This window comes from Leucoraja erinacea, unplaced genomic scaffold, assembly GCF_028641065.1.
Source record: "Leucoraja erinacea ecotype New England unplaced genomic scaffold, Leri_hhj_1 Leri_340S, whole genome shotgun sequence".
In the NCBI taxonomy this organism is placed as follows: Eukaryota; Metazoa; Chordata; class Chondrichthyes; order Rajiformes; family Rajidae; genus Leucoraja; species Leucoraja erinaceus.
In genome coordinates, this window is record NW_026576241.1 from 59,060 (window position 1) to 82,257 (window position 23,198).

General features: G+C 46.0%; 1 protein-coding gene across 3 annotated transcripts in view; it reads right to left on the reverse strand.

The window, feature by feature from the left end:
• Nucleotides 1-23,198, reverse strand: part of nxf1b (nuclear RNA export factor 1b) — a 103,967-nt gene that overhangs the window by 42,080 nt on the left and 38,689 nt on the right. For all 3 annotated transcript variants that reach the window (XM_055630345.1, XM_055630343.1, XM_055630344.1), the window contains 5 exons: nucleotides 13,052-13,202; nucleotides 9,300-9,383; nucleotides 4,593-4,697; nucleotides 2,880-2,960; nucleotides 883-952 (listed from right to left, as the gene is read on the reverse strand). In XM_055630345.1, coding sequence (XP_055486320.1) covers nucleotides 883-952; nucleotides 2,880-2,960; nucleotides 4,593-4,697; nucleotides 9,300-9,383; nucleotides 13,052-13,202 — 491 coding nt within the window. The remainder of the gene's footprint in view (nucleotides 1-882; nucleotides 953-2,879; nucleotides 2,961-4,592; nucleotides 4,698-9,299; nucleotides 9,384-13,051; nucleotides 13,203-23,198) is intronic.

The following is a 23,198-nucleotide window of genomic DNA, read 5'->3' on the forward strand; positions in this document are numbered from 1 at the left end:
CTCAATAATGTCATAAAATGGAGACCCTTCTTCAGAATGTAAGGTCTCGCCCCGTTCCTTCTCTCTGGAGATGCTGCCTGCCCCCGCTGAGTTACTCCAGCATTTTGTGTCTATCTTCGGTTTAAACCAGCATCTGCAGTTCCTTCCTACACATTTTTAGTTTCTTGATTAGTAAGGGTGTCGAAGGTTATGGGGGGTGGGGGAAGGCTGGAGAATGGGGTTGAGAGGTTAGTTTATTGTCACATACAGAGGTACGGTGAAAAACATTTGGGGGGAAAATAGATCAGCCATGATTGAATGTAGACTCGATGGCTTAATTCTATCTTATGGTCTCAACCTGGAAGATGTTTAATAAGGTTATAGAGTCAAAAATGAATATGGGACTGGACAACCATGGTCAAGGAACTATTTGATAGTCCAGTACCCTGATTGGAACTAGACGTGGGTGTCAGGTTAACACCCTGTGTGAGCCTAGATTCAAATATCAAATGTTCCTGGAATGGGAACCAGGGAAAAGCCAATAATGAAATGTGGCACAAAGATGAATGGTAGACAAGTGGGCCAGCGGTAGAGTTGCTGCCTCCCAGCGACAGAGACCCGGGTTCCATCCTGACTTTGGGTGATGTCTGTACGGAGTTTGTACCTTCTCCCCCTGGGTTAGCCCCGGGAGCCCTGGTTTCCTCCCACACTCCAAAGACCGTACAGGTTTGTAGGCTAATTGGCTTCAGTAAAATTGTAAAATGTCCCAGCATGTGTGTTGGATAGTATTAGTGTGCAAGGATCACTGGTCGGCGCAGACTCGGTGGGCCGAAGGGCCTATTTCCCCGCTGTATCTCTAAACGAAGTCCCTAGAATATGAAAAATTAAATTGTAAATCCATACCTGGGTCACTGCGTACGGTGTTTAAGTCGAGCGCCTGCTGCGATCCGTCGTAACGTTTACTCATGCATTGCTGGAAAATAACAGTTTGATTTCAAAGATTACTTCATTTTTGAAATTCATGTATTAATGGATTCCTGTGACGTAGAAAGGGACAATTCAGCCCATCAAATCTATACAGGCAGGTTTTAAAGCAACCCCTTCTGTTCCAGCACCTTGTTCCTTTCACTGCAACCCATTTTCATAAGTTTGTAAGTTACAGAAACAGAATTCGGCCCCGATAAGTCTACTCCGTCATTCCATCATGCACGGTCTATCTTACCCTCTCAACCCCTTTCTCCTCATAACCTCTGACACCCTCATCCTCATTCTCAGCCGTATCCATTTACAACAACCCTCCCCAAGCAACAGTATAGGAGCAGGGAGGTTCTACTGCAGTTGTACAGGGTCTTGGTGAGACCGGACCTGGAGTATTGCGTACAGTTTTGGTCTCCAAATCTGAGGAAGGACATTCTTGCCATAGGGGGAGTGCAGAGACGGTTCACCAGACTGATTCCTGGGATGTCAGGACTGTCTTATGAAGAAAGACTGAATAGACTTGGTTTCTACTCTCTAGAATTTAGGCGATTGAGAGGGGATCTTATAGAAACTTACAAAATTCTTAAGGGGTTGGACAGGCTAGATGCAGGAAGATTGTTCCCGATGTTAGGGAAGTCCAGGACAAGAGGTCACAGCTTAAGGATAAGGGGGAAATCCTTTAAAACCGAGATGAGAAGAACTTTTTTCACACAGAGAGTGGTGAATCTCTGGAAATCTCTGCCACAGAGGGTAGTTGAGGACCACAAGGGGTTCAATGGCAAATAAATTTAAGAGGGATTGTATAGTATTGTGGCCCTTGTGGCTAAGGGTTTGTAGGGGGTATGGAGAGAAGGCCCCAGGTAGTCTACTACTGAGTTGGATGATGCAGTCCATGATCATATTGAATGGCGGTGCAGGCTCGAAGGGACGAACGGCCTCTCCTCCTGCACCTATTTTCTATGTTTCTATGTAACATGACTTTGGTCTGTGAGATGAAGCCCACGCAATCACAGAGGGAGCATGCACACTCCACATGGACATCACCGGCGGTCGGTGGTTGAAGCTGGATTGCCGGAGCTGCACTTTAAGTAAGCAGCACCACTGGCAATCCTATTTGCGAGCTTACTCTGGCGAAAAGAAATACCATTTATGGATGAAGCATAGAACAGTACAGCACAAGACAGGCCACAATGCTGAACATAATGCCAAGTTAAACTGATCTCGTATGCCTGTACATCATCCATATTCCTCTATTCCCTGCACTTCATTACGTGCCTATCTTACGGGCCTGTCCCACTTACGCAATTTTGTTTGGCAACTTAGTCGTAGTCTCAGCAGGTCTCTGAAAATTTTAAACATGTTGAAAATGCAGCGGCGACCAGAAAAAGGTACGACTCTTTGGGCGGAAACTCACGATTACGTACAGGCGTCGTCCCGCGACAGGTCGACACGTGACGCCTGTATGGGCGTGAGTGCCAAAAACAAAATGACGTAAGCGGCCCTTCAGACACCAGTGTGCCTCTTCCCAGGGTGACTGTGCAGCCGTCCTGAGGGTGAACCCAGGAAAAGCAACTGGCGTCAAAGCCCACAGTAAGTAATGCATTTCGTTGTCTCTGTACTGTACACTGACAATGACAATTAAAATTGAATCTGAATCTGAAGTGAAGACAGCAGGTACACAAAATTGCTGGAGAAACTCAGCGGGTGCAGCAGCATCTATGGAGCGAAGGAAATAGGCGACGTTTCGTCCCGAAACGTCGCCTATTTCCTTCGCTCCATAGATGCTGCTGCACCCGCTGAGTTTCTCCAGCAATTTTGTGTACCTTCGATGTTCCAGCATCTGCACAGTTCCTTCTTAAACACAAGTGAAGACAGCAAGTGTGTGGGGCACATCCCTCAGCAGTCTCTGCGCTTCCCTTTACCTTTATGTGCACTATCTCTTCAGCCTTGAGCTCATTCGACACGGAAGATGGCGGCGCTGATTGGTTTATGATGATCACAACCTGCAAGGGTGAACGTGTCATGTTAAATTCATTGTATGTTTCAGTGAAAGGATGATTTGTGTTTAGACAGCATCTTTCATCATTGTGGGATATTCACACGCACCTTGTTTTTTTTACATGATGTACAGCCACATGGCAAGGTGGCAATTAGTCAAAGACTAAATAGGTTTATAGGGATAAGGGCAAAACACATGCAAATGTACAAGGCATTGGTGAGGCCAATTCTGGAGTATAGTGTACAATTTTGGTCGCCTAATTATAGGAAGGATGTCAACAAAATAGAGAGAGTACAGAGGAGATTTACTAGAATGTTGCCTGGGTTTCAGCAACTAAGTTACAGAGAAAGGTTGAACAAGTTAGGGCTTTATTCTTTGGAGCGCAGAAGGTTCAGGGGGGACTTGATAGAGGTCTTTAAAATGATGAGAGGGATAGACAGAGTTTACGTGGATAAGCTTTTCCCACTGAGAGGAGGGAAGATGCAAACAAGGGGACATGACTTGAGAATTAAGGGACAGAAGTTTAGGGGTAACATGAGGGGGAACTTCTTTACTCAGAGAGTGGTGGCTGTGTGGAATGAGCTTCCAGTGAAGGTAGTGGAGGCAGGTTCGTTTTTATCATTTAAAAATAAATTGGATAGTTACATGGACGAGAAAGGAATGGAGGGTTATGGTCTGAGCGCAGGTGTATGGGACTAGGGGAGAATACGTGTTCGGCACGGACTAGAAGGGTCGATATGGCCTGTTTCCGTGCTGTAATTGTTATATGGTTATATAGGGGCAACTATTTAACCAGGTAATGGAAATAATCTGATCTTCATTGATCAGAGGATCACTGATCTTCAAAACGGAGCTTTAGGTTACGTTTAGAGGGGTATGGGCCTAACGCGGGCAGGTGGGACTAGTTAGGGGCATCTTGGTCAGCACTGTCAAGTTGGGCTGAAGGGCCTGTTTCCGCGCCGTATCACTCTATGACAATTGTTTGCGTCCACCTGTCAAAGCAAATGGGCCTCCAACAAGGAGATGTGTAGGAAGGAACTGCAGATGCTGGTTTAAACCAAAAATAGCCACAACTCAGCGGGTCAGGCAACATCTCTGGAGAAAAGGAATAGGTGACGTTTCGGGTCAAGGTGCTTCTTCAGACTGGAGTCCGAAGACTTAGCAGTCTGAAGAAGGGTCTTGAACTGAAACGTTACCCATTCCTTATCTCCAGAGATGCTGCCTGTCCCGCTGAGTTGTCTACCTTCGGTTTAAACCAGCATCTGCAGTTCCCTCCTACACATGACTAGGTTATTGACCCTCAATAGCAGTGGTCCCTGGTGACCACCTGAGGAACGTGACACTGTGGCCAGTAAAGTTGGTTCAGTGCCGAATCGGGGTGGAAGATTGCAACCTTCACCTGGTCCGCCCTGTTTCGATGAATGCAATCAACCTGGTGTGCACAATCAAATAGATCAAATAGAACAAGATGTCCTGCAACTTTAGGCTGTGCACACCATATACGCAAGAAGGAGTGCCGAATCAAGGGTTATTTCTGGAGGGCTCACCGCAAGTAGTTATAATTTCTATCCAATACTTAAATCGTAGATAAAAACACAAGACCACCTTATTGTGAGAAATATATAAAGCCAGTTACCCGGTATAAATCTTTGTCAATGATCCTTCTGGATACCTGCTTCAGAGCATTTGCAGTTGTTGAATCTTCAACATAGAACAATGCCTTATTACCGTCATAATGGAACTGTAAAAAACACAATTCATTATTGTCCACTGATGGCCGATCTCAAACTATCAATTCATTCTGTGCAGAGGGCGGCACAGTGGCGCAGCGGTAGAGTTGCTGCCTTACAGCGCCAGACACCCGGGATCGATCCCGACGACTGGTGCTGTCTGTACGGAGTTTATACGTGACCTGCGTGGGGGGCTCCGGTTTCGTCCCACGCTCCAATTTGTGTGGGACGTGACGTAAAATGTGGAAACTGTCCCCAGTGTGTGTAAGATAGTGTTAATGTTCGGGGGTCGCTGGTCGGCACGGGCTTGGTGGGACGTAGGGCCTGTTTCCGTGCTGTGTCTCTAAAACTAAAAGACGGGTCCAGGCAGTAAGATAGTCATCAATGACAGAGAATAATATAATGCAAAGGGCCAGTTGGCCCAATGCATCTTTAAAGGCTCTTTAAACGATCTAAGCTGTTCCTCTGTATAGAATATATAGTGCTGGAGTAACTCAGTGGGTCGGGCATCATTTCGGGTTGGGATCCTTGCTCACACTATTACTCTGGTCTTCCATCATGGTCCTGCCCCCACAAGTTTCCCCTTTCACTTCTTTTTCAAAAGATCACAAATCTGCTTCCACCACGTTTGTGAGCAGTGCATTTCAGAATGTAGAACATAGAACAATACAGCACAGGAACATACAGATGTAGAAAATGGGTGCAGGAGTAGGCCATTCGGCCCTTCCAGCCAGCACCGACCGCCATTCAATACGATCATGGCTGATCATCCAAAATCAGTACTGTGTTCCTGCTTTCTCCCCATATCCCTTGATTCCGTTAGCCCTGAGTGCTAAATCTAACTCTCTCTTGAAAACATCCAGTGAATCGGCCTCCACTGCCTTCTGTGTGGCAGAGAATTCCACAGATTCACAACTCTCTGGGTGAAAACATTTTTCCTCATCTCAGTCCTAAATGGCCAACCCCTTATTCTTAAACTGTGTGACCCCTGGTTCTGGACTCCCCCCCCAACATCGGGAACATTTTTCCTGCATCTAGCCGGTCCAGTCTCTTAAGAATCTTGTATAGGAAGGAACTTCAGATGCTGGTTAAAATCGAAGGTAGACACAAAATGCTGGAGTAACTCAGCGGGACAAGCAGCACCTCTGGGGAGAAAGAAATGGGCGACGTTTCGGGTCGAGACCCCTCTTCAGACTGATGTCAGGGGAGTGGGTGGTACAGAGATGCAGTGGGCGGTGGGAGAACCAAGAAGGGAGAGGAGATTGAGAGAGAGGGAATGCTAGGGCAACTTGAAGTTAGAGATTCATACTGCTGGGGTGTGAACTGCCCAAGCGAAATACGAGGTGCTGTTCCTCCAATTTGTGCTGGGCCTCACTAACAATGGAAGAGGCCCAGGACAGAAAGGTCAGTGTGGGAATGGGAGGGGGAGTTAAAGTGCTGAGCAACCGGGAGATCAGGTTGAGGTGGACTGAGCGAGGTGTTCAGCGAAACGATCGCCAATATACAGGGGAATTTTACATGCTTCTATATTTCTACAGGCCCTTTGGCCTACAATGTCCATGGTAAACACAAAGTTAATAATAATATATAATAATAATCTTATTTATATAGCACATTTTTGGTCAACTTGCATTGACCCCAAAGTGCTTCACATAATTACATTACATTTACACACAGGCAAAGGTGGGTGAAGTGTCTTGCCCCAAGGACACACCGACAGTATGCACTCCAAGCGGGATTCGAACCGGCTACCTTCCGGTCACCAGCCGAACACTTAGCCCATTGCGCCATCTGTCATCCCACTAATTTCCTTTAACTAATTTCCTTTGCTTGCACTTAATCCACTTCCTCTCCCCCCCCCCTCCCCTCCCCCCTCCTCCCCCCCCCCCCTCCCCCCCCCCTCCCCCCCCCCCCCCCCCCCCCCCCCCCCCCCCCCCCCCCCCCCCCCCCCCCCCCCCCCCCCCCCCCCCCGCACATCCATATATTACTATCCAAAAGTCTCAAACATCACTATGGGTATATAACACAACTACCCTTAGCAGCATGTTCTCAGCACCCACCATTCTCAATGGCAAAACCTGCCCCGCATATCCAAATCACAACAGTTTTGCCGGTACTAATACCACCCAAGTTGAAGAGCCTTTGTTCATCAGAGTATTTTGTTTTATCTATGCTTCCCCTTCACCATTTGCAACTTAAACGATTCTAAAAGCCACCGTTTCCCTTCCTTTCCCCCCCTCAACCCAAAAGCCAATAACTGATGTACACAACTGGAACAAAGCTCATTCTGGACATTAGACACTAAACTAGGGGTCGGCAACCGAATGCAGTCCGTATCCCCAAAATCATCCGGCCCGCAGGCGGATTTATTTTTTTCCCCCGTAACCATCTGACCCGGCCGAGCTCTGGCTGTACCACACGGGCCCGCACCTTCTGTGAACACGTTTAAGAAAGAACTGCAGATGCTGGAAAAAATCGAAAGTAGACAAAAATGCTGGAGGTGGAGAAACTCAGCGGGTGGGACATGCAAGGATTGCATGAGGCTGCCTCACCCGCTGAGTTTCTCCAGCGTTTTTTGTCCACCTTCTGTGAACACGTGATTTGATGCCTGCCATCCGGGACGGGATGGGGACGGGATCCGTGTGTACACGTGATAGATGTGGCCCGCCATCCACTCACAGACATGCGTCCCAGCCCCTATACAGAACAAGGTTGCCTACCCCTGCACTAAACGATGGAGTAACTCAGCGGGAGAGGCAGCATCTCTAGAGAGAAGGAATGGGTGACGTTTTGGGTCGAGACCCTTCTTCCCAAAACATCACCCATTGCTTCTCCTCAGAGAAGCTGCCTGTCCCACTGAGTTGTCTATCTTTGGTTTAAATACATTATTGGCGTAGAGGGAGCTTTCATAGCAAAAGGATTTGAGTATAGGAGCAGGGAGGTTCTACTGCAGTTGTACAGGGTCTTGGTGAGACCACACCTGGAGTATTGCGTACAGTTTTGGTCTCCAAATCTGAGGAAGGACATTATTGCCATAGAGGGAGTACAGAGAAGGTTCACCAGACTGATTCCTGGGATGTCAGGACTGTCATATGAAGAAAGACTGGATAGACTTGGTTTATACTCTCTAGAATTTAGGAGATTGAGAGGGGATCTTATAGAAACTTACAAAATTCTTAAGGGGTTGGACAGGCTAGATGCAGGAAGATTGATCCCGATGTTGGGGAAGTCCAGGACAAGGGGGTCACAGCTTAAGGATAAGGGGGAAATCCTTTAAAACCGAGATGAGAAGAACTTTTTTCACACAGAGAGTGGTGAATCTCTGGAACTCTCTGCCGCAGAGGGTAGTCGAGGTCCAGTTCATTGGCTATATTTAAGAGGGAGTTAGATGTGGCCCTTGTGGCTAATGGGATCAGGGGGTATGGAGAGAAGGCAGGTACGGGATACTGAGTTGGATGATCAGCGTGATCATATTGAATGGCGGTGCAGGCTCGAAGGGACGAATGGCCTACTCCTGCACCTAATTTCTATGTTTCTATGTTAAACCTGCGTCTACAGTTTCTTCCTACTCATTCTGGTCATTGACGGATAATTGGCAAGTTAGCCTCCTCATGGGGCCTTTATTGTGCAATAAAAACATTAAAAAATCTCAATAAATCTCAAAGTTCATCCTAAATTGGCTCAACAACTTGACTTAAACACCCATTCCCTCATGAATCAGTCGACAAGTAAATGGTTGATCGCACATGGTTCCTCCTGTCCTTTTTTTAACTTGAAGGCTCTAATATTTACTGGGATACAACAGCCACTGATATATTATATTCTCCTGTACGGAATTATAATTCAAATTGCACAGTGTCAGATTCTCGGGGTGGAAGATTGCAACCTCCAAGTGGTTCGACTAATGCAATCAACTCGTCGTGCACAAACAGAAGATCAAATAGAACAAGTTGTCCTACAAGAGTTGTCCTTACAGAGATAGGTTGAATAAGTTAGGTCTTTATTCTCTGGAGCGCAGAAGGTTAAGGGGGGACCTGATAGAGGTCTTTAAAATGATGAGAGGGATAGACAGAGTTGATGCGGACAAGCTTTTCCCTTTGAGAATAGGGAAGATTCAAACAAGAGGACATGACTTCAGAATTAAGGGACAGAAGTTTAGGGGTAATATGAGGGGGAACTTCTTTACTCAGAGAGTCGCAGCGGTGTGGAATGATTCCAGTGGAAGTGGTGGAGGCAGGTTCATTGGTATCAACCTAAATTGGATAGGCATATGGACTGAGAAGGGAATGGAGGGTTATGGTATGAGTGCAGGCAGGTCGGGTAAGGGGCAAAAAAAAATTTGTTCGGCACGGACTTGTAGGGCCGAGATGGCCTGTTTCCGTGCTGTAATTGTTATATGGTTAACTTTAGGCTGTGCACGCCACACGGAACTACAAGAAGTGTCAGAATTCCCAGCCCGCTGCACAAGGAAGCACGGACATAGTCAAAAGCAGAAGTTGTGCAGTTTCCATCCCCACCAGTGTTTTCTAAGCAGTAGCAGTAAAATCCAATTCCAAAAGCCATAATTTCCGACATACTGGTTTCTCTGGAGAACGAGATGCCGTCATTCTTACCTGGACAGGGTTAAAGGGAACTGAACTCATGGACTGCAAGTTTGATAAAAGCCAGGTCTTGTCATATTTCTTTCCATAGGGAATCTGAGGAGAGAGCAAAGACAGTAAGACAGTTCCAGAGAGTTATAGTCAAAGACAGGCAATAGATCGGGTAAATGCACAGTCTGTTACCCAGAGTAGGGCAATCAAGAACCAGGGAACATAGGTTTAAGGTGAGGTTAGATTTAATAGGAACCTGAAGGGCACCATTTATGTTAAATACAAAGGCTAGTGAGTATATGGAACGAGCTGCAGGAGGAGGTAGTCGAGGCAGGTACTATCACAAAGTTTAACAAATATTTAGACAGGTATATGGAGAGGATGGGTTTAGAGGGATCTGGTCAAACGCAGGCATATGGGACTGGTGTAGATGGTGCATGTTGGTTGGCGTGGGTAAGTTGGGCCAAAGGGCCTGTTTCCACTCTGTTTGTTAGTGCGCGTGTTAGTATGAGTGCATGTCATAAGATCATAAGTGATAGGAATAGAATTAGACCATTCGGCCCATCAAGTCTGTACCATTTAATCATGGCTGATCTATCTCACCCTCCTATCCCCTTTCTCCCCCTTCTCCCCATGTATGTATGTTTGTGTGCGTGTGTATGCACGTTACTGTGTGTGTGGTGTGTGTGTGGGTGGTGTGTGTGTATGTGAATGTATGTTAGTGTGTGTATGTGTGTGCGCATGTGTTTGTGTGTGTGCGCGTGTGCGTGTTAGTGCGCGTTCAAGTTCAAGTGAGTTTATTGTCATGTGTCCCTGTATAGGACAATTAAATTCTTGCTTTGTTTCAGCACACAGAACATAGTAGGCATTGACTACAAAACAGATCAGTGTGTCCATATACCATAATATAAATATACACACACATGAATAAATAAACTGATAAAGTGCAAAATGACAGATAATGGGTTATTAATGTTCAGAGTTTTGTCCGAGCCAGGTTTAATAGCCTGATGGCTGTGGGGAAGTAGCTATTCCTGAACCTGGACGTTGCAGTCTTCAGGCTCCTGAACCTGAAGGTAGCAGGGAGATGAGTGTGTGGCCAGGATGGTGTGAGGGTCTTTGATGATGCTGCCAGCCTTTTTGAGGCAGCAACTTCGATAGATCCCCTCGATGGATGGGAGGATCAGAGCCGATGATGGACTGGGCAGTGTTTACTACTTTTTGTAGTCTCTTCCTCTCCAGGGCGCTCAAGTTGCCGAACCAAGCCACGATGCAACCGGTCAGCATGCTCTCTACTGTGCACCTGTAGAAGTTAGAGAGAGTCCTCCTTGACAAACCGACTCTCCGTAATCTTCTCAGGAAGTAGAGGCGCTGATGAGCTTTCTTGATAATTGCGTTAGTGTTCTGGGACCAGGAAAGATCTTCAGAGATGTGCACGCCCAGGAATTTGAAGCTCTTGACCCTTTCAACCCTGACCACAAGGAACAGTGGAGGAAGAGACTGACTTTGGTGCCTTCCCACACAGTGGGAAACTTTGATTCTGCTGTGTGGGGATGTTTTATGTTAAATTCTATAGTGTGTGTTCTTTATACCCTTTCAAGCTTAATCCCTCCATTCACCACCTCCAGTTTAAATTCCAGTTGGAATATTTTGGAGGACCCAAGAACCAAGAACCATTGACCTGTTGATATAATTGGGGCTGTGGGTCCCCCTCCTACTCCTTCCAAAGTCCACAATCAGTTCCTTGGTTTTGCTGGTGTTGAGGGCCAGGTTATTGTGCTGGCACCATATGGACAGTTGCTCAATCTGTCCTCTATACTCTGACTCATCCCCATCAGTGATACGTCCCACGACAGTGGTGTCGTCAGCGAACTTGATGATGGAGTTCGCACTATGACCGGCTACGCAGTCATGAGTATAGAGTGAGTACAGCAGGGGGCTGAGCACGCAGCCTTGAGGTGCTCCCGTGCTGATTGTTATCGAGTCTTGACACATTTCCACCAATACGAACAGACTGTGGTCTGCGGATGAGGAAGTCGAGGATCCAATTGCCGAGGGATGCGCAGAGACCCAGTTCTGCGAGTTTGGCAACCAGCTTGGAGGGGATGATAGTATTAAATGCCGAGCTGTAATCAATGAATAACAGCTGACATATGAGTTTTTGTTGTCCAAGTGGTCCAGAGTGGAGTGGAGGGCCAGTGAGATCGCATCCACCGTTGATCTGTTGTGGCGGTAAGCAAACTGCAGTGGGTCCAGGTTTTTGTCAGGACCTGTTTGCACGCTGTATATCTAAACTAAAGGAAACCAAACTAGATGGAAAACACAGGGATTGATTCATGCAAACTATTTAAATGTTTTTGTTAAGGAGGCGTTCATATCAGTGGAAGGTCTGCAAGGAAAGGGCAGTCACAATTAAATCCTTTGACGAACATGCTGTTCATCTCTATTCCATATTTGAATTGAATTGAATTGAATTTCCTTTATTGTCATTCAGACCTTATGGTCTGAACGAAATTTTGTGCCTGCAGTCATACATACAATGATACAATAATAACAACAATAAACACAAATTAACTTCCACCACAGTGAGTCCTCCAAACACCTCCTCACTGTGGTGGAGGCAAAAATCTTAGGGTTGCAGTCTCTCCCTCTGCTCCCTCTGCGCTGAGGCGATTCCCCACCGGGCGATGGTATAAACAGTCCCGCAGCTCACCGAACCCCGAGAACGGGCCGGTTCAAACACTGCGGCCCGGGGTGGTCGAAGCCGCCGCACCTCCAGTCCAGCACACGCAGCCGCCGGCCCGCGGCTGAACCCAGGACTCTGGACACCGCCGCCAGAACGTCGTCCCAGCCCGGAGCACCGTCCCAGCCCCCGGACCGGATCGCCCTCACATGAGTACCGTTCCACCCTCGGGCTGGGCTACTCCAGCGGGAGTGCCATTCCTCCCTCGGGCTGGGCCACTCCGACGGGAGTGCCGTTCCTCCCTCGGGCTGGGCCACTCCGACGGGAGTGCCGTTCCTCCCTCGGGCTGGGCCACTCCAGCGGGAGTGCCGTTCCTCCCTCGGGCTGGGCCACTCCGACGGGAGTGCCGTTGGGCTGGGCCACTCCAGCCCCTCACCAGGCCGCTCTCACGGGAGCACCGTTCCATCCCGGGCTGGGCCGGGAGCGAGCGTCCTGTCAGCTGCCTCCAGAGTCCCGAGGTCGCCGGCTCCGCTAGGCCTCAGCGTAGACGGAGGCAAAGAAGGGGGATACGACAAAAAGGTCGTATTCCCCCGAAGGGAGTGACAGCAGCCCCCGTTTCACCCCCCACCCCCCTCCCCACATAAACACAGCCTAAAAACCAGAACATAACTATACAAAAACGAAAAAAAACAATACAAAAAAGTAAAAACCAACGGACTGCAGGCGAGCCGCTGCTGCCAGGGCAGCGCCGCCAGTTCTGGAGCAATTATAAACTAATTTTTCTAAACTAAACTAAACTTAAAAAGACAATTGTTGTGTATTTGGGTGCTTGGAACAGATTTAAACTAACACTCGGACACGGGAGTAAACTAACAAGCTTGCTTATTCCAGGACGCCACCTTGCTAGGACGTCTCTCCCGCGCATGCGTCCTTGCACAAGACATCACATATGCTAATTATATCACATACCTAACAGCAACAAACAAAATAAAGCAAAGCTCAAGTTTCTGCCTTTGCAAATGCTGACCCACACACACAAGTGTTGCTGTCCCATGTACAACAGAAGATCAAATTGCCAGTCAAGACTTACAGTGATTTTAAACCAATTCCTCCTTGTGTTGGCGTTGTTACTCGAGCCCCTCTCTGAATTTGGCTTCACTGTAACATGAATATTCGAGGGTCCTCCTTCACTATCGTGCCAGTTTCCCGGGCGGCGTGACGGTCTGGATCCATAGGGCGAACTGCCGATCAACAACAAAGGGGGAAACAGTCAGAGCGGAACAGAGCGGTTGCAGAGTCATACGGTGTGGAAACAGGTCCAACTTGCCCACACCCGCCAACATGTCTTAACTACACTGGTCCCACCTGCCTGCGTTTTGTCCACATCCCGTCCTATTCACATACCTGTAAAACATTGGGATAGTCCTTGCCTCAACTTCCTCCTCTGGCAGCCCCGGGCACCCTTTACCCCTTCACCTTAAACCTATGTCCTCTGGTCCTCGATTCCCCTACTCTGGGCAAGAGACTATGAGCATCTGCATTGACTTTGTTGATTTGCTGACCACAAATTTTAGGCAATACATCAATACAAAAAGCTTTAGTGGATAGGACAGTGAGCGCAGCACTCCATTTGCTACTCGCAAAATATAAAGTGAACACTTTAGGGTTTAATGACATAGCAGGGACCTCACTTGACAAGTCACAGTTTCAGCTTAAGACGGCAACCATTCGGGTTTAACCGCAATTCAGAAAAAGTGCTGGAGTAACTCAGCGGGTCAGGCAGCATCTCTGGAAGGAATGACCAGGCAACGTTCCAGGTCAGGCAAAATGTGTAGGAGGGAACTGCAGATACTGGTATACACCGAAGATAAATACAAAATGCCGGAGTAGCTCAGCGGGACATAAAAAAAATAGGTGGAGGAGTCATTCGGACATTCGGCCCAGCACCGCCATTCAATATGATCATGGCTGATCGTCCACAATCAGTACCCCGTTCCTGCTTTCTCCGCATATCCCTTAATTCCTTTAGCCCTAAGAGCTAAATCTAACTCTCTCTTGAAAATATCCAGTGAACTGGCCTCTACTGCCTTCTGTGGCAGAGAATTCCACAGGTACACAAATCTGGGTGAAAAGGTTTTTCTTCATCTCAGTCCTAAATGGCTGACTTCTTATTCTTAAACTGTGTGACCCCTGGTTCTGGACTCCCCCAACATCGGGGACATTTTTCCTGCATTTGGCCTGTCCAATCCTTCATGAATTTTATATGTTTCTATAAGATGCCCTCTCATCCTTCTAAATTCCAGTGAATACAAGCCCAGTCGACCCATTCTTTCATCTGGACAGGCAGCATCTCCGGATAGAAGGAATGGGTGACGTTTCGGGTCGAGACCCTTCAGTTTGAAAAAGGGTCCCGACCTGAAAGGTTACCTATCTATGTCCTCTGTAGATGCTGTCTGTCCTGCTGAGTTACTCCAGCACCATGCGGAGTTAAAAACCCCCCAATCCAGAATAGATACAAGCATTCTAGTACAACAGCCTATTTTAGAAACATAGAAATTAGGTGCAGGAGTAGGCCATTCGGCCCTTCGAGCCTGCACCGCCATTCAATATGATCATGGCTGATCATCCAGTATCCCGTACTCAGTATCCCGTACCTGCCTTCTCTCCATACCCTCTGATCCCCTTGGCCACAAGGGCCACATCTAACTCCCTCTTAAATATAGCCAATGAACTGGCCTCAACTACCCTCTGTGGCAGAGAGTTCCAGAGATTCACCACTCTCTGTGTGAAAAAAGTTCTCCTCATCTCGGTTTTAAAGGATTTCCCTCTTATCCTTAAGCTGTGACCCCTTGTCCTGGACTTCCCCAACATCGGGAACAATCTTCCTGCATCTAGCCTGTCCAACCCCTTAAGAATTTTGTAAGTTTCTATAAGATCCCCTCTCAATCTCCTAAATTCTAGAGAGTATAAATCAAGTCTATCCAGTCTTTCTTCATAAGACAGTCCTGACATCCCAGGAATCAGTCTGGTGAACCTTCTCTGCACTCCCTCTGCACTAGATTTTAGATCTAGTGTTGTGCGATGAGAGTAATGAATAAATAATCTGTGTATGAAGGGGACTGCAGATGTTGGTTTAAACCGAAGACAGACACAAAAAGCTGGAGTAACTCAACGGGTCAGGCAGCATCTCTGGAGAAAAGGAATAGGCGATGCTTCGGGTCGAGATCTGATTGTTAAGGAGCAGTGATCGCAATATGAAGAAAAACAGATCAAATATGACAGAATTGCCAATAACATTAGAAACAATCTAAACCCGTAAAATAGGCATTTGAGCCCAAATATTTGATTAGTGTATAAATGTAAATAATTTGGTGTACGTATAGCTGCTGCTGTACATATGGTGTACATATGGCTGCTGCTGTACATATGGTGTACATATAGCTGCTAAATTTGAATACGATAATTATAAGCAGTTGAATAAGGGATGGGAATTAATAAGCTTTGGCTTCTTCCTGCTCCTTTTCGGACACATACGATTTCATTTATTTATAGATATTATTTATGACACTTTATAAATATTCTTGTTATGTTTTTTGTATGTTGTTTCACACTTGCTTTTTATTCTTTGATGCTGTTCGAAATAAACATAGAAACATAGAAAACTAGGTGCAGGAGTAGGCCATTCGGCCCTTCGAGCCTGCACCACCATTCAATATGATCATGGCTGATCATCCAACTCAGGATCCTGTACCTGCCTTCTCTCCATACCCCCTGATCCCTTCAGCCACAAGGGCCACATCTAACTCCCTCTTAAATATAGCCAATGAACTGTGGCCTCAACTACCTTCTGTGGCAGAGAATTCCACATATTCAGATTAAAGAATCGCATAAATAAATAAATAGATAAATAAATCCTACGTCGTACTATAAACACAGACAAAGGTACGCATGTGTAAGCTCTGACAAAAGCTGAGAATAAAAAATAAGTTTCAAACTATGTTGACCCAGTCTGAAGAAGGATCCCGACCCCAAACGTCACCTATTTGTGTTCTCCAGGGATGCTGCCTGACCCGCTGAGTTACTCCAGCACTTTGTGTAAACCTTTTGTGTAAACCAACATCTGCAGTTCCTTGCTTCTGAACGGGGATAATATTGCCTTCAAAGATGACCTAAACTGGTTTGAGAAGGGAGAGGGCAGTTTGATGGGGCAATAGGTTGGTGTAGTCTAGCCCAGCCCAGTTGAATAGGCTCCTTCATCAACAAGAATATAGGCACAAATAGCTGGAGTAACTCCGCGTGACAGGCAGCATCTCTGGAGAGAAGGAATGGGTGACGTTTGGGGTTGAGACCCTTCTTCAGTCTGCAGAACTGTCTCAACCCATTCCTTCTCTCCAGAGATGCTGCCTGTCACGCTGAGTTACTCCAGCTATCTTCGGTTTAAACCAGCATCTGCAGTTCGTTCCTACACTCCATCAACAACCCTGGCCAGCACTCATCCACCATTTTAGTGAACTTAAAATTGACTATCCATATCTCCCACTGATTTCTGTTGCAATGTTGTATCTAAATTTGCCTCCATTTCAAAAATGTCACTGCACACTACTTCAGCAATCCACTGCCCACTACAGCGCAGTGCAAATACAAGTCTAGTTCAACAGAGTGTGTTAGTCTTTTCCTCTTATTATTGATGCAAATGCCAACGTTCCTGGTAATTGGGTTTATGCAAAACAAATCAGGAAACAGACAAGGTCCCACGTATGATAAGGTCCCTCATATGTCTACATTGGGACTTTTAATCAGACTGATTGCTGATGTTAAACGCTGAAACAACTCACTGATAACACAAATCCTTGATAGAGCCATGGACAACCCAGAATCAATCAAACATTTGGACTATTTGGCCCATCCACGTGCTGCTTATCATCATGAGCCATCTAGTCTCAACCCAGTGTGTTGCTCTCATCCACAATGTCCCATATTCCTTTGACAAACGTTTAATCCTCTTAACAGCTTTTGGATCCTGCCTCAACAATGATCTGTAACGGGGGGACGGCATTCGGCATTCTAATCTTTATTGACATTACTTTTTGAAATAATGACTTGTGATACTGTAAATTTCCTCTCCCCTCGTTACTGACCTGTGAATTAGTGGATTGAACCTATTTACACCATTGTAAATCCTCATGATCTGTAAAATCTGCAGCAATCAGTCAGTCTACCCCTCCTCTCACCTGCCCCCTGAATCTATCATGCCAAGTCACAAAGTCTACCTTCGATTATCCAGCATCTGCAGTTCCTTCTTAAACCCTCATTTATATCACTCCTTCCCAATTCAATTCAATTCAATTCAACTTTAATGTCATGGCACAAATACAAGTATGAGTACAACGAGATGCAGTTTTGCGTCAGTCCGTAGTAGTTGCGCATAAAGAAATTAAAAAAAAAAAAAAAAAAAAAAAAATAGAAAGAGAGAAGATACAGAATAATCAAAAAATACAGAATAATTAAACAGTGGGGACGGAGGGACCGGAGAAATCTATCGGCGGGACTCCGAGTTCAGCAATGTGATTGTGTTATTGTAGAAGCTGTTCCTCATCCTACTAGTACGTGACCTGAGGCTCCCTGATGGGAGGAGGGCAAACAGTCCATGGCTGGGGTGTGAGGGGTCTTTGATGATCTTCCCGGCCCGTCTCAGACACCGTTTTCAGTGGAGGGCATCCATGGCAGGGAGCGGGGCACCGATGATGTACTGCGCGGTTTTCACCATCCGTTGTAGTGCCTTCCTGTCCGCAGCAGTGCAGCTGCTGTACCATATCGTGAAGCAGGTGGTCAGGATACTCTCTATGGTACAGCGGTAAAAGGTGGTCAGGATCCGGGGGGACAGGTGGGCTTTCTTGAGCCTCCTCAGGAAGTAAAGGCGCTGCTGTGCCTTTTTGATCAGCTTGGAGGTGTTGAGGGACCAGGACAAATCCTCCGAGATATGTACTCCGAGGAATTTATAGCTGTAGAGACGCGCTCCACCTCAGTCCCGTTTATATGGATGGGGGTATGACTGCCTCCTCTGGTCTGCCTGAATAATACCTCTGTGGGTTAATTCTGTTGCTGCCATTTATCAGAACACGTGGTTTTAACACTCAAGAATATTTACCCTCCAAGTTTATCTTTGCTCATACCTCTAACAAGGCACCTAACATTGAAATTATTATATTCGGATCAATGGAAGATGGGAATAAACTGAATACGTTTCAAAAATCTTTCCTTAATTATGGTTTAATAACAGCAAAAATACTTATACTTAAATTTTGGAAAAATACATCCAATACCAACGTTGAAAATGTGGATTTCAAATATGTCGGAAACCTCACATCTTGAAGAAATGCGACTCTTCCTAACAGACAAAGCAGACCAATTCACAATGATTTGAGAAGAACTTTTTTCACACAGAGAGTGGTGAATCTCTGGAACTCTCTGCCACAGAGGGTAGTCGAGGCCACAGTTCATTGGCTATATTTAAGAGGGAGTTAGATATGTGGCCCTTGTGGCTAAGGGGATCAGAGGGTATGGAGAGAAGGCAGGTACGGGATATTGAGTTGGATGATCAGCCACGATCATATTGAATGGCGGTGCAGGCTCGAAGGGCCGAATGGCCTCTACTCCTGCACCTATTTTCTATGTTTCTAACCATAGAAATTAACTGTTTCAGGATCGGGTGAAGGGTGGTCAAGAATAATAAACAGCTATCTCTCCTTCAGTCCCGTTTTCTATTTCCTCTTTTCTCTCTCTATTTTCTCTTTCTTTTCCCTTCACCTCACTGTTCGATATCACGCATTTCTCTATTTGTCTACTATTCTCTTCCTTTTCTTCCTTTTACTGCTTAAAAAAAAAAAAAATAAGTTGTACATAAAATTCGGCACGGACTTGTAGGGCCGAGATGGCCTGTTTCCGTGCTGTAATATGGTTATATGGTTATAAAATGTAACATGTCAATATATATTAGGTATCTACAAGGTACCACATTACTGTACTTACTTCTAATAAAATTTAAAAAAACCCCAAGAAAAACAATTTATATTATGTCTGAAGAAGGGGTTCGGCTCAAAACGTTGCCTATTTCCTTCGCTCCATAGATGCTGCCTCAACCCGCTGAGTTTCTCCAGCATTTTTGTCTACCTTTGATTTTCCAGCATCTGCAGTTCCTTCTTGAACAATTATACTATGTTGAAAGGTAGTTGATTAAAGATCTGATTGTAACACAAAATGCTGGAGTGACTCAGCGGGACTGGCAGCGTCTCTGGAGAGAAGGAAGAAGGGTCTCGACCCGAAATGTCACCCATTCCTTCTCTCCAGAGATGCTGCCTGACCTGCTGAGTTACTCCAGTATTTTGTGAAGGAAGAAGGGTCTCGACCCGAAATCACTAAGGAAGACATAAATAATTTGCCGGAAATAGCAGGGGACCGCGGGTCAAAGGAGTTGGAGGAATTGAGTGAAATCCAGGTTAGCCGGGAAGTGGTGTTGGGTAAATTGAATGGATTAAAGGCCGATAAATCCCCAGGGCCAGATAGGCTGCATCCCAGAGTACTTAAGGAAGTAGCTCCAGAAATAGTGGATGCATTAGTAATAATCTTTCAAAACTCTTTAGATTCTGGAGTAGTTCCTGAAGATTGGCGGGTAGCAAACGTAACCCTACTTTTTTAAGAAGGGAGGGAGAGAGAAAATGGGGAATTACAGACCAGTTAGTCTAACATCGGTAGTGGGGAAACTGCTAGAGTCAGTTATTAAAGATGGGATAGCAGCACATTTGGAAAGTGGTGAAATCATTGGACAAAGTCAGCATGGATTTACGAAAGGTAAATCATGTCTGACGAATCTTATAGAATTTTTCGAGGATGTAACTAGTAGCGTGGATAGGGGAGAACCAGTGGATGTGGTGTATCTGGACTTCCAGAAGGCTTTCGACAAGGTCCCACATAAGAGATTAGTATACAAACAGCCATGATCTTATTGAATGGCGGTGCAGGCTCGAAGGGCCGAATGGCCTACTCCTGCACTTAATTTCTATGTTTCTATGAAATGTCACCCATTCCTTCTCTCTAGAGATGCTGCCTGACCTGCTGAGTTACTCCAGTATTTTGTGAAGGAAGAAGGGTCTCGACCCGAAATGCCACCCATTCCTTCTCTCCAGAGCTGCTGCCTGACCTGCTGAGTTACTCCAGTATTTTGTTTCAATCTTCGACAGCCAAGAACTTGTATGCACTCTGTAATAATCCCACGTGCTACTTTGTTTAAGAAGGAACTGCAGATGCTGGAAAATCGATGGTAGACAAAAACGCTGGAGAAACTCAGCGGGTGAGGCAGCATCTATGGAGCGAAGGAAATAGGCAACGTTTCGGCCCGAAACGTTGCCTATTTCCTTCACTCCATAGATGCTGCCTCACCCGCTGAGTTTCTCCAGAATTTTTGTCTACCCACATTGTTGTATATGATGTTGAAGATACTGGATAGGTACAGTGACGCAGTAGGTAGTGCTGCTGCATCACAGTGCCAGAAACCTGGTTCAGTCCTCACCTCGGGTGCCGTCTATTTTCCCCGTGACCATGTGGGTTTCCTCCGGGTGCTCCGGTTTCCTCCCACATCCCAAAGACGGGTGGGTTTGTAGGTTAATTAGACCCCCTTGTAAATTGGCCCTATACGTGTAGGGAGTGGATGCAAACATGGAATACGTAGAACTAGTGCAAATGGGCGATTAGATGGTCGGCCCACGGGCCCGTTTCCATCTATCCATTCAATTCAAACTAAATATAATCACCTGATATCAAAAGGAATAAAATAATGCAACGATAAGAGTACGGAAAAGATCAAGATGGTCAAGAAAGGATAAAAAGACAAATGAAGAAATAACAAATGAACTATGAAAAAAAATCTTATTAATTGAATCATTCAGGAATTCTCCGCATCCTATCTCCCAAATGGGCACATGATTGCCACATTTGGGAGAGTCAGTCACATAGCACCGAAACACAGGCCCTTCAGCCCAACTTGCCCATGCCGACCAAGATGCCCCTGTGTTTGTCCCATATCCTTCTAAACCTTTCCTATGCCACAGAAAGCTGTGGAGGCCGTCAATGGATATTTTTAAAGCATAGATAGATAGATTCTTGATAAGTATGGGTGCCAGCGGGAGAATGTGATGGGGCGGAGGCAGAATGGGGTTAGGAGTGAGTGATAGATCAGCCATGATTGAATGGTGGAGTAGACTTGGTGGGCAGAATGGCCTCATTCTGCTCCAATCACATATGAACCCAGCTATTAAATCACAGCTTGCATGATATTAATTGTTTTCACATTTTTGATATTAACCTCAGCCTGCGTTTAATTTCTAGGTCTTCAACTCAATGACGAATTACTGTTGGGACAGGAAAATAAAGTACGTAATTGAGTTTTTCTTATTTGCCAATGTTCAAAAGGTGAACGAACGGAACCATGTTGCACACATGTAGACACAGCCAACATGTGGACGATCAGCCATGATCACAGATTCAGATTCAGATTCAATTTTAATTGTCATTGTCAGTGTACAGTACAGAGACAACAAAATGCATTTAGCATCTCCCTGGAAGAGCGACATAGCAAATGATTTGAATAAATAATAATAAGTGTCCGGGGGGGGTGGTGGTGATTGGCAGTCACCGAGGTACGTTGTTGAGTAGAGTGACAGCCGCCGGGAAGAAGCTGTTCCTGGACCTGCTGGTTCGGCAACGGAGAGACCTGTAGCGCCTCCTGGATGGTAGGAGGGTAAACAGTCCATGGTTGGGGTGAGAGCAGTCCTTGGCGATGTTGAGCGCCCTCCGCAGACAACGCTTGCTTTGGACAGACTCAATGGAGGGGAGCGAGGAACCGGTGATGCGTTGGGCAATTTTCACCACCCTCTGCAATACCTTCCGGTCGGAGACAGAGCAGTTGCCATACCATACTGCGATGCAGTTGGTAAGGATGCTCTTGATGGTGCAGCGGTAGAAGTTCACCAGGATCTGAGGAGACAGATGGACCTTCTTCAGTCTCCTCATTAAGAAGAGACGCTGATGAGCCTCCTTGATCAGAGTAGAGGTGAATGGCAGGGCCGAATGGCCTACTCCTGCACCTATTGTCTATTGTCTAAGATGTGTAGGAAGGAACTGCAGATGCTGGTTGACACCGTAGACACCAAATGCTGGAGTAACTCAGCGGGCGGGACAGGCAGCATCTCTGGAGAGTATGTAGTCTGCAATAATCCAAGGTCACCACCACATGCTGCTTGGTTGTATAGCTGTGATTCTAATCAGTACTGAATGACCCACACTTACTTAACAGCTGCTTCAGTGTTTTAGCAGTTCATTCATAGCGGCTCAGTACGCCAAAGGTTACATTTAATGCACATAAAGGTTAACAGTTCCACCGACAGCTCTTATCTTATCCAGAAAAGACAAGCCGCAGTACAGTCAAAACTGGACACCAAAGGTGTGATGACATTTCTGGTCGAGACCTTTCTACAGACTGTGCAGCATTTTGTGTCTATCTTCAGTGTAAACCAGCATCTGGACTTCCTTCCTCACACTTCAGTCATATTTGTGCCGGAAACCAAAACAAGAACGCTGGCTCTTTGGTCTGTCCGAAACATGTTGATCTCCCAGCGGAGCGAGATGTCCAATCGGGGAATGTTGCCAAATGGCCCGCTGCAGATTGCAGAGCAAGCAATGTCATCAAAGACACCACCCACCCAGCACACAAACTGTTCACCCTCCTACCTTCCGGTAAGCGCTACCGCAGCATGCGGAGCAAAACCACCAGATTCAAAAACAGCTTTTTTCCCTCAGGCCATCAGACTACTCAACACACTTAAGAAAATTCCATGAACAGTACCCAAACAAAGACAAACAAACTGTGAAAATAACTTTGGCTCAATGTCTCCAGTACGAAATTTGCACCTTTTCTATATTGCACCTTTCATTGTTGCACCCTGTGTAAAATACCTCAAAGTATTTGCTACATTTTGGCACACTGTGAATATTTTAATATTTTAAATAATGTAATGTCTATTGTCTATTTTTACTGGTATGTTGTCTGTCTGTGTTTTTAATATTACTTGCACATTTGGAGTATGGGGAAACGTAATTTCAATCCTCTGTGTAACTACTGTTGCATAATTGAATTGACAATAAAGTTTACTTTGAACTTTGAGCTTTGAGCTTAGTGCAGCCAA